Source organism: Aquarana catesbeiana, linkage group LG05, assembly GCF_042186555.1.
Source record: "Aquarana catesbeiana isolate 2022-GZ linkage group LG05, ASM4218655v1, whole genome shotgun sequence".
Classification (NCBI taxonomy): Eukaryota; Metazoa; Chordata; class Amphibia; order Anura; family Ranidae; genus Aquarana; species Aquarana catesbeiana.
The window spans coordinates 234,296,113-234,308,376 of record NC_133328.1 but is presented as its reverse complement, the minus strand read 5'-3'; the positions used below and the strand labels follow the sequence as shown (position 1 = coordinate 234,308,376).

At 45.8% G+C, this 12,264-nt stretch overlaps 1 protein-coding gene across 1 annotated transcript in view; it reads left to right on the top strand.

The window, feature by feature from the left end:
• Positions 1-12,264, top strand: part of LOC141144686 (glucosylceramide transporter ABCA12-like) — a 276,390-nt gene that overhangs the window by 18,564 nt on the left and 245,562 nt on the right. Inside the window, exon 3 of the mRNA XM_073630621.1 lies at positions 2,342-2,451. Within this exon, the coding sequence (XP_073486722.1) occupies positions 2,342-2,451 (110 nt within the window). The remainder of the gene's footprint in view (positions 1-2,341; positions 2,452-12,264) is intronic.

The following is a 12,264-nucleotide window of genomic DNA, read 5'->3' as shown; positions in this document are numbered from 1 at the left end:
GATGCTCTATCCCGCATGTATCCCACATCAGATAACTCACCAACGACGGATGCGATACTCCCTGCCTATAATTTCTTCCTACTTACGGGTGACCTCTCGTCCAGGATTAAATTGCAGATCTGCCCAGGGGAATGGTCCCTACACCCAGAGGTGTTCCAGGAAATTTGCCAATGTTGGGGATGGCCAGAGGTCACCTACTGGCATCCAGGTTCAACAACAAGCTACAGCAGTTTGTGTCTCGAACAAGAGATCCTCTGGCAATTGGAGCAGATGTTCTAATAGTTCCATGGAGCCAGTACTCCCTGGTTTATGCTTTCCCTTCCACATTTGTTGCGCAGGATTCAGAGAGAGGGGGTTCAGTCATTCTGGTGGCAGCAGCCTGGCCCAGAAGGCCCTGGTTCCTGGAGATTGTGAGACTGACAATAGACGGGCCATGGACGCTTCAACGTCACCACGATCTACTGTCTAAAGGTCTTATATCCCACCCCAATTTACAGTCTCTAAATTTGATGGCATGGCAATTGAAGCCAGGGTGTTAAAGGACCATGGCATCCCGGGACCAGTGGTGTCTACTCTAGTGAATGCTAGAAAAGCTGTCACTAAGAAGATTCATCATAAGGTCTGGAAGACTTATATTGCTTGGTGTGAAGCCAGAAAATGGCATCCTTGGAAATATGTGATTGGGAGAATTCTCTCTTTTCTACAATCAGCTGTGGAAATCAAATTGGCTTTAAGTACAATCAGAGGTCAAGTTTCGATCCTGCCAGTATTCTTCCAAAGGCCTTTAGCCTCCCATTCACTTATCCAAACCTTTATGCAAGGGGAAACTCACTTGCTTCCCCCCATTAGGTCACCTATGTGTCCTTGGGACTTGAACTGGTGCTGTCTGTGTTACAAAAACAACCATTTTAACCTATTAAGGAAATTCCTTTAGACTTTCTGTCACGCAAGCTAGCCTTCCTGATGGCTATTGCCTATTGCCTCAGCTAGAAGGGTGTCGCAGTTGGTGGCCCTTTCATGCAGGGAACCGTACTTGATCTTTCACCGTGACAGAGTCATGTTATAAACTGTTCCATCCTTTTTGCCAAAAGTGGTGTCAGCCTTTCTTTTAAATCAGGACATTATTTTGCCTTCTTTTTTCTCTCAGTCTTGAAGAGAGACACTGCATTCTTTGGACGTGGTTCGGGCAGTCAAGGTTTATTTGTCTAGATCTGCAGAGATCTGAGGATCAGACTCTTTTTTTGTTTTACCAAAAGGACCCAAGAAGGGGCAGGCAGCTTCCATAGCTTCCACTGCCAATTGGGTCCATCATTTGGTCATTCAGGCCTACGGTCTGAAACATAAAGCTCCTTCCTTTGGGGTGAGAGCTCATTCTAACAGGGGTGTAGGAACCTCCTGGGCTTTTCGCCATCAGGTATCTGTGGCTCAGATTTGTAAGGCTGCTACCTGGTCTTCGGTGCATATGTTCACAACATTTTATTAAGTGGATGTTCGAGCAGTCGAGAATTCGGCTTTCGGTAGCAGTGTACTGCGACCTGTCGTTTATGTTCTGATGGCTATTGTTTGGCAGGGTGTCTTCCTCCTCTCAAGCCTATTGCTCTGGGACATCCCAGCAGGTAATGAATATTATCCTGACTCTGTGTCCCATGATGTATGAAAACATTTTTTTATAGGGGATCACTTCCTGTCTGAAGACCTTTGGTCTACCAGTGTCCATTCACCATGAAGCATAACCCAGCAGGTAATGAATATTAGCCTGACTCTGTGTCCCATGATGTACTCAAAGAAAAGGATTTTACAGGCAAGTATGATGTAAAAATCCTATTTTCAAAAAATCTTAAAAGGCTTGATTTCTGAGATTTGATCCAGCAAGGAAAAATAGATAATAAAGCCATAGCGGGGAAAGGAGTATGGGACTCATCATAGACATCTGTGAATATCTGAAAAATCTTTGACCAAAAAGTACGGATATGATTATTCTACCACCAGATGTGCAGGTACTTACCTTTCTCTGTATGACAAGGCCAGCAAATGTCTGAGGTAGGAAAAATCATGTTAATGAAAGCCAGGTTACGGTACCACCTGGAGAGTACCTTATAATTTTTCTCTTGAGTATTACTGGACGTTGAAGATTTTGATAGTGATATAGACTTCTTGGAAGAAATGGTGCTAGAAAGAGCACACTCTTTAAAATCCTGATTAAGGAAATAATTCCTACATGTGGAAAATAAATTATAAGATCTTCCTAAGTGTTAAGCTTACGCATACACATTAAAATAAACAATTATAACATGATATTCACTTTACCATTTATGTTTTTTTTTTCTCTATTACTTGATAGTGCTTTGGACTTCTTGGAGTAAATGGTGCTGGGAAGAGCACACTCTTTAAAATGTTGATTGGGGAAATAATCCCTACATGTGGAAAACTAATGATAAGATCTTCCAAAGGGTAAGTGTTAAATCTGAAAATCTCCAGATAATTACTTAATTGTAAGGCTCTATGCACATTACCCGCTGAAAAAAAGCTGCATAAAACCATTAATATTTAGGGTTTTTGCAGTGTTTAGGAGTGTTTACAAGTGTTTGGAGTTGTAGCGTTTTGTTAATGAGTGGGCGGCCATCGGTGTGAAAGCTGTCAGCGGACTTACCTGCTGACAGCTGAATGTAATCAAAACAATTGCTGGCTAATGAAAAAAGAACTGCCTGGCAGGCCAGGAAAGAGGGAGAGGAGCGACAGCCCTCTCTCCTGAACCATACCAGGCTATATACCTTCAACATGTGGGGGTGCTTTGGGGTAGCGGGGGACATGTTGAGGATGACAAGAGCCTCTTCCCTACAACCCTGGCTGAGGTTGCGGGGGTCCGCGTGCAGGGGCCTATCAGAATCTGCCTTTAACAAGGGGGCCCTCATTTCCCACCTCCTCTATATGATTGAGTATGAGTAGTGCAAATAAAGACAAGAGGCAGTTTTTGACAAGTACTTTAGTAAAAAAACAATAATAAAAAAAATTGTCCTCTGTGAAGATCCAGCATTAATTACGACAGCCGCTGACCTGACAAAAAGTCCTCACCCGACGAAGGCTCCCATGCAATGACAGCTCCAGCGTCGGACAGTCCTTTAATAACTAAGGGACGAGGGCAGCCAATGACGTCACTGGGTGATCGCGCCCCCTTATGACATCATCGACTGGGAATGTTGGGTTGGTGATGTCAAGAGTGGGCAGGGCCCCCTGTTGATATGATATCACCAGGTGGCCTCGCCCTTTAGCTATGTCAGACAGCGGGAGCCAGCAACGGGTGTGGAGCTTCTTTTTTTTTTCCAGGTTGGCAGCGATGTTCATCATGATTGACGCTGGGTCTACATCAGGGATATTGTTTTATTTATTCTTTTTAAGGAATTGTCAAAAACTGTCTGTTTTTATTTATTTTCAACACATTTTTTAGGTAGGGTATCCATACTCATTCAAATGGGGGGGGCTGGGGGCTCCCTTGTTAAAGGGGGCTTCCGGATTTTGATAAGCCCCCTGCCCGCAGACCCCTACAACCACCGACCAGGGTCATGAGGAAGAGGCCCTTGTCCCCATCAACATGGTTGCCCCCTACTCCAGGGCACCCTCCCCATGTTGAGAGCATGTGGCCTGGTATGGTTCAGGAGAGGGGCTACTCACTTCGCCCCTCTTTCCTGGCCTGCCAGGCTCCATGCTTGGATAAGGATCTGGTATGGATTTTGGGGGGACCCCACACCATTTTTAAAAATTTTGGTGTGGGGTTCCCCTCAAAATTCATTCCAGACCCAAGGGCTTGTTATGAATTTGGGGAGGGGCACATCTTTTTTTTTTTTTGGTGTGGGGCCTTATTATAGGCTTACCTGTAGGTAAAAATGATCAAGCTTGGTTTACAACCGCTTTAAGGACATAGCAGCCGACTTCCTGGCCCACTCCTTAACAACCAGCTATACACTGGTTGTTAAGGATGCCGGCAGGCCACTGGCTAAGAAAAAAAAATTGGTGCTTAGCAGCGGTTAACTGAGTTTAGGAACGCTAGTGCTTTTTTTCTGCTGGAAAAACCCTCCAAAAAACTCTACAAAACAATTTTTTTTCTGCTCCTAGACGCTGAAGCTCAAAAAAGCTAACAGCCTAAAGTGGAGTGCATGAACACATAGGATAACACTATTTAGCTTCTAGTAGCAGAACAAAAATGCTAATAACAGCTTCTAGGAGCTTAAAAATGCTAATGTGCATGGAGCCAAAATAAATATGAACATCAAAGCCATGAAGCTAACCATGAGATTATGATGTCAGCAGTCAAGGAGAACAATCTGTTAGGCAAGTTAGAAAACCAATCCCAAATACCATATTTTCAGGTAAGTATACAACACATATAACCCAATAATTAGATTAAAACATATTTTCATTTCTACAACATTCTCAATAGGGATGAGCTTCGAGTTCGAGTCAAACTCATGTTCGACTTGAACATCGGCTGCTCGCCATTTCCCGGAACAGCGAACAATTTGGGGTGTTCGCGGCAAATTCGAAAGCCTCGGAACACCCTTTAAAAGTCTATGGGAGAAATCAAAAGTGCTAATTTTAAAGGCTTAAAATTAAAAAAAAAAATGACGTAGGGGTCCCCCTCAAAATTCATACCAGACCCTATAGGTCTGGTATGGATTTTAAGGGGAACCCCACGCCAAATTTTTTTAAAAAATTGACGTGGGGTCCCCCCAAAAATCCATACCAGACCCTTATCTGAGCACGCAACCTGGCAGGCCGCAGGAAAAGAGGGGGGACGAGAGAGCACCCCCCCTCCTGAACTGTACCAGGCCACATGCCCTCAACATTGGGAGGATGCTTTGGGGTAGCCCACCAAAGCATCTTGTCCCCATGTTGATGAGGACAAGGGCCTCATCCCCACAACCCTTGGCCGGTCATTGTGGGGGTCTGAGGGCGGGGGGCTTATCAGAATCTGGAAGCCCCCTTTAACAAGGGGACCCCCAGATCCCGGGCCCTCCCTGTGTGAAATGGTAAGGGGGTACAAAAGTACCCCCCCTACCATTTCACAAAAAAACTGTCAAAAACGTTAAAAATGACAAGAGACAGTTTTTGACAATTCCTTTATTTAAAGTCTTCTTTTTTCCATCTGCTATCTTCTTTCTTCTATCTTCCTTCGGTTTCTTCCTCCATCTTCTTCTTTCTCCGATCCTCTGCTTCTTTCTCTGGTGTTCTCGTCCGGCATCTCCCTCTGCAGCATCTTCTTCTCTTCATCTTCTTCTCTTCATCTTCTTATCTTCATCTTCTTCTCTTCATCTTCTTTTTGGGCCACTCCGCATCCATGATTGGATGGGAGGCTCCCGCTGTGTGACACTTTTCTCTTCATCTTTTTCTCTTCATCTTTTTGTTTTCATCTTCTTCTCTTCATCTTCTTGTCTTCATCTTCTTTTCAGGCCGCTACACATCCATGATTGGATGGGAGGCTCCCGCTGTGTGACGCTTCTCATCTACTGACTGTTCTTAAATAATGGAGGGTGGGGCCACCCAGTAAACCCCGCCCCCTCTGACGCACGGGACTTGATGGGGACTTCCCTGTGGCATTCCCCGTGACATCAGAGGGGGGCGGGGTCACCCGCCCCTCTGACGTCACGGGGAATGCCACAGGGAAGTTTCTTTTCCTGCGGCCTGCCAGGTTGCATGCTCAGATAAGGGTCTGGTATAGATTTTTAGGGGACCCCACGCCAATTTTTAAAAAAAAATTGGCACGGGGTTCCCCTTAAAATCCATATCAGACCTGAAGGGTCTGGTATGAATTTTGAGGGGGACCCCTACGTCATTTTTTTTTTTAAATTTTGGCGCAGGGTTCCCCTTAATATCCATACCAGACCTGAAGGGCCTGGTATGGAATTTAGGGGGACCCCCACACCATTTTTTTTTAAATTTTGGTTCGGGGATCCCCTGTGGGGAAATCCCATGCAGTTTTTATCAATTAACTTTTATGTGTATTGTCGGACCGGCAATTCATTAATAGCCACGAGTAGTTTTAAATTACTTTTTTTCCTTTGAAATGTCATTTTGCTGTCAGACTGTTCTAAACATGGGAAACATGCGCCCCTTTACAGGCATACTATAGACACCCCCCAGGTACGAAATTTAAAGGAATATTTCACATTTATTGTTTGACTTTAAGCATTATTAAAATCACTGCTCCCGAAAAAAAGGGCTGTTTTTAAAACTTTTTTTTGCATTGATACATGTGCCCTGGGGCTGGACCCGGGTCTCCAAACACTTTTTATGGAAAAGAACTTGCATATAAGCCTTTAAAATTAGCACTTTTGATTTTGAATGTTCGAGTCCCATAGACTTCAATGGGGGTTCTAACGTTCGTGCAAAGTTTTGGTCTGTTCGCAATTTCTGGTGTAAACCGAACCGGGGGGTGTTCGGCTCATCCCTAATTCTCAATAAAGCAACATATTTAAAAATGAATAGGCACAAGCATTAACTCCTGCTATGAAGGTTTACAATTAATCATACAAGATTTTTAGAAGATTGTACTATGATTTTCCACAGAGAATATCCTAAAAATATTCCAGGGCTTAGTTAGGTCAATTCTTTAGAGCAGGGATCTCCAAATTACTGCCCTCCAGCTGTTACGGAACTACATGTTCCATGAGGCATTGTAAAACTCTGACATTCACAGACATAATTAGGCATGATGGAAATTGTAGTTCTTGAACAAATGGAGGGCCATAGTTTGGAGACCCCTGCTTTAGAGGATGAAAATGTGTTTATTTTTAAGTAGCTGCCAGTTCCAGCAATGGCAGGGTAGCCATCAGAAATTTTGGGGTCCCTTACACAGCTTTAGGCCGTGGCCCCCCCTGGGCCTGACCACCAACATTCCCCAGGGCCTGCCCACTTGCCGTCCCAATGAATACACCCACTGGCCGCCCCACCAAGTCTCATCCTCCTTCTCCAGTCCCACCCCCCCATCCCATGTCATCGTCATCCTCCTCCTCCTCTATCCTATGTCCTCCTCCTCCTCCATCCCATGTCCTTCTACTCCTCCTGTCCCATTCCCCCATCCCATGTGGTTTTTCTCCTCTATCCCATGTCCTCTTCCTCCTCCAGTCTCATCCTCCCATCCCATGTCTTCCTCCTCCTGTCCCATCCCATGTCCTCCTCCTTTATCCCATGTCCTCCTCCTCCTCATCCAGTCCCATCCCATGTCCTCCTCCTCCACCCCATGTCCTTCTCCTCCAGTTCCATCCCATGTCCTCCACATCCTCCATCCCATGTCCTCCTCCTCCAGTCTCATCCCATGTTCTCCTCCTTCAGCCCCATTCCATGTCCTCCTCCTCCAGTCCTATCCCATGTCTTTCTCCTCCTTCTCCATTCCATGTCCTCCTCCTCCAGTTCCATCCCATGTCCTCCTCCTCCAGTCCCATCCCATGTCCTCCTTCTACAGTCCCATCCCATATCCTCCTCCTCCTCAAGTCCTATCCCATATCCTCCTCCCCCTCCAGTCCCATCCCATATTCTCCTCCTCCTTCAGTCCCATCCCATGTCCTTCTCCTCCAGTCCCATCCCAGGTTCTCCTCCTCCAGTCCCATCTCCTCCTCCTCCATCCCATGTCCTCTTCCTCCAGTCACCCCCCACCATCCAATCCAATGTCCTCCTCCTCCCCCATCCTTGGTGACACCAAGACAGGAAGTGAGGGGAAATCTCAGTGGGGACACAGCCAGCCAGCAATATACTGAGATTTACCCTCACTTCCAGTCTATCCAGTATATTAAATATAATGTATAACATGGACATAATTTGGACATTCTAAGGCAACAATCACTCCCTGCTTGTGGGTCAGTACTGAAGAAGCTCTGCCTAGCACATATCCTGCTAAAAATGGACAGCAGAATGCCATAGGTGAACATGTTCAGCCTGCCCTGAGTGCCAGCACTGACCAGAATGATCGGGAAGCATCCTCTACTTAGCCAGCTGCTTCTCCCCCACATGCTCGTTATCCTACTGTGGGACCCCGGCTCTACACTCTGCTGACAGGGGCTGAGGGGAGGTTGAGAGCGCTTTGCTGGGCTGAGCATGCAGCAGGCATCCAGGAGTGACCAATACCGGCTCCTTCCCCTAACATTTCAGAGCCCGCACACTCCTGTTGCCTGCATTTACTTTCCCAACTGGAGCTCTGCCATTATCCTGCAGGGGTCGCCTGTCCAGAGATTAGGGAGGAACAAGAGGGCGGTCTGTCTCCTGCCGGGGATTACGAGCTGCTGTTTGCTGACATGGTCCAGGCTCAGGGATGATGCACACAGGCGAATGGGCATTTGAACCTCTCCTCCTGGAGTCGAGTTCCAAGCCCCTTGGAATGGCCGGCCCCCTTACATGTGTATGGGCTATACCCCCCTGATGTCGGCACTGAGCACTGGGGTAGGGGTTTGTTAATCTTCAAACTTTTTCACATGGTATCCTGCCTGCTTCATCGGGAAGCTGTGGAAACCATCAATATGTCTCTGAATGCAGACACACTGAAAGAGAGTTTCAAAAACCCAGGTCCTGCTAACTCGGGCATAAAACCAGCAAGGGATAATACCCCAATGCAAGGGAGGAAAAGAAGGGGGAAAAAACTCAAACTCAAGGGGTCCTACACCACCATTGATATAGGCTCACACTCTTTCATAATAAATCAATCCTGCCTGAAAAGGTACAATCAGTGTGGATTGAAATGGAGGAATACTGTGGTCTTATGCTGGAGTTAATTTGAGAACTCATCTAGAGCAACGCGTACCTCACTATATGAGATGTTACATATTTTGTCTTTCACATATACTAATTTCCATTTTTAGCTAGGTCACTGCCAGTCATAAGGTGTCCATGTGAATATTTCTCGCTTTTACTGATGAAGAGGGGAGACGCAGCTCCCAAAAGGTATTTTGGGAGCTGCATCTAACTTCTTCAACCGTGAAAAACATTGTAACAATCTTATAAAATTATTAAAAACCTCCTCAATAGGGGTTAACTTTTGTACCTATTACTGAAGCGTACAGTAGCTCACAAAAGTGAGTACACCCCTCACACTTTTGTAAATATTTTATTATCTTTTCATGTGACAACACTGAAGAAATTACACTTTGCTACAATGTAAAGTAGTGAGTGTACAGCTTGTATATCAGTGTAAATTTGCTGTCCCCTCAAAATAACTCAACACACAGCCATTAATGTCTAAACTGCTGGCAACAAAGTACACCCCTAAGTGAAAATTTCCAAATTGGACCCAAATTGTCAATATTTTGTCTGGCCACCATTATTTTCCAGCACTGCCTTAACCCCCTTGGGCATGGAGTTCACTAGAGCTTCACAGGTTGCCACTGGAGTCCTTCTCCACTTTGCGCTCCTGCACCTTCCGTTTGAGGATGCCCCACAGATGGTCAATAGGGTTGTGGTCTGGAGACATGCTTGGCCAGTCAATCACCTTTACCCTCAGCCTCTTTAGCAAAGCAGTGGTCATCTTGGAGGTGTGTTTGGGGTCTTTATCATGTTGGAATGCTGCCCTGCGGCCCAGTCTCCAAAGGGAGGGGATCATGCTCTGCTTCAGTATGTCACAGTACCTGTTGGCATCCATGGTTCCCTAAATAAACTGTAGCTCCTCAGTGCCGGCAGCACTCATGCAGCCCCAGACTATGACACTCCCACCACCATGCTTGACTGTAGGCACATAGTTACATAGTAGGTGAGGTTGAAAAAATACTCAAGTCCATCAAGCCCAACCTATGTGTGTGATTATATATCAGTATTACATTGTATATCCCTGTATGTTGTGGTCGTTCAGGTGCTTATCTAATAGTTTTTTGAAACTATCGATGCTCCCTGCTGATACCACCGCCTGTGGAAGGGAATTCCACATTCTTACCACTCTTACAATAAAGAACCCTCTACCTAGTTTAAGGGTAAACCTCTTTTCTTCTAATTTTAATGAGTGGCCACGTGTCTTGTTAAACTCCCTTCCGCAAAAAAGTTGTATCCCTATTGTGGGGTCACCAGTAAGGTATTTGTAAATTTAAATCCTATCCCTTCTCAAGCGTCTCTTCTCCATAGAGAATAAGTTCAGTGCTCGCAAATTTTCCTCATAACTAATATCCTCCAGACCCTTTATTAGCTTTGTTGCCCTTCTTTGTACTCACTCCATTTCCAGTACATCCTTCCTGGGGACTGGGGCCCAGAATAGGACAGCATACTCTAGGTGCAGCCGGACCAGAGTCTTGTAGAGTGGGAGAATTATTGTTTTATCTCTGGAGTTGATCCCTTTTTTAATGCATGCCTATATTCTGTTTGCTTTGTTAGCAGCAGCTTGGCATTGCATACCATTGCTGAGCCTGTCATCTACTAGGACCCCCAGGTTCTTTTCCATCCTAGATTCCCCCAGAGGTTCTCCCCAATGTATAGATTGTATTCATATTTTTGCCACCCAAATGCATTATTTTACATTTTTCTACATTAAACCTCATTTGCCATGTAGTTGCCCACCCCATCAATTTGTTCAGATCTTTTTGCAAGCTTTCCACATCCTGCGGAGAAGTTATTGCCCTGGTTAGCTTAGTATCATCCGCAAATACAGAGATTAAACTATATACCCCATCTTCCAGGTCATTTATGAACAAATTAAATAGGATTGGTCCCAGCACAGAACCCTGGGGGACCCCACTACCCACCCCTGACCATTCCAAGTACTCCCCATTTATCACCACCCTTTGAACTCACCCTTGTAGCCAGTTTTCAATCCATGTACTCACCCTATGGTCTATGCCAACTGACCTAATTTTGTACAGTAAAGGTTTATGCGGAACTGTGTCAAATGCTTTTGCAAAATCCAGATACACCACGTCTATGGGCCTTCCTTTATCTAGATGGCAACTCACCTCCTCATAGAAGGTTAATAGATTGGTTTGACAAGAATGATTCTTCATGAATCCATGCTGATTACTGTTAATGATACCATTCTCGTTACTAAAATCTTGTATATAGTCCCTTATCATCCCCTCCAAGAGCTTGCATACTATTGATGTTAAGCTAACTGGTCTGTAATTCCCAGGGATGTATTTTGGACCCCTTTTTAAATATTGATGCTACTGTGCTTTAGTCAACCTACCACTAATGCCCCCAATACTACCCTCTGGAATATGTTCCGTGCTGACTATCTCTACCTCTGGGCCCTCCCCCCCATCGCCTACTTTAAAAACCCCTCTAACTTTTTGGCCATCTTTACTCCCAGCTGATCTACACCCTCCTCATTTAGGTGCAGTCCGTCCCTTCTATAGTACTGGTGACCAACTGAAAAGTCAGCCCAGTACTCTAGGAACCCAAACCCCTCCTTACTACACCAGCTCCTTAGCCACTTGTTTACTTTCCTAATCTCCCTCTGCCTTTCTGGCATGGCTCGAGGTAACAGTAGTATTCCTGAGAATACTACCTTGGAGGTCCTTTTCTTCAATTTAGCTCCCAAGTCCCTAAAATCGTTCTTTAGGACACTCCGTCTGCCTCTGACTTTGTCATTGGTGCCAACATTTACCATGACAGCTGGGTCTTCCCCAGCTCCTTCCAGTAATCTGTCCACCAGATCCGTGATATGCCGAACCCGAGGGCCCGGTAGACAACATATAGTTCGGCGCTTCAGGTCTTTGTTACAGATTGCCCTCTCTGTCCTTCTAAGAATTGAGTCTCCTACCACCAGAATCTGTCTTTCCCTTTCATTCGCTCCCCCCCACTCTCACTGGAGGAGTTCTTCCCCCGGCAGCTAGGAGAGTCCCTCAGCTCCAGCAGTGCTGGTCCCCGACTTGTTTCACCAATGTCACTCAATGGAGCGTACTTATTGGGATGCTCCAGCCCTGGATCGGCCTCCCTTGCACTTCCCCCTCTGCCCTTCCTGACTATCACCCATCTACTCTTTTCTAGTGCCTGCACCTCTATCTCCACCCACCTCTGTGCTGGCCCCTGCCGTCCCCTGCCGTCACCTGCAGGGTACGTTCCCGGCTCTCCTTTAGTATGGAGGGTCTTCTCAGTGCTGACATTTGCTTCCCCAGATTCAGAACCTGGGCTTCCAGGGAAACAACGTGCTTACATTTTGCACAGCAGTATTAGCCCTCCATCGGATGATAAAGGAATGCATACATGCCGCAAGATTACACCGAGTCGCATCTCCACACCCACCGGGCATCGTACCTACTAATTTAATGAGGATTGGGGATTATACCCTGTCCAAATTACCTAACA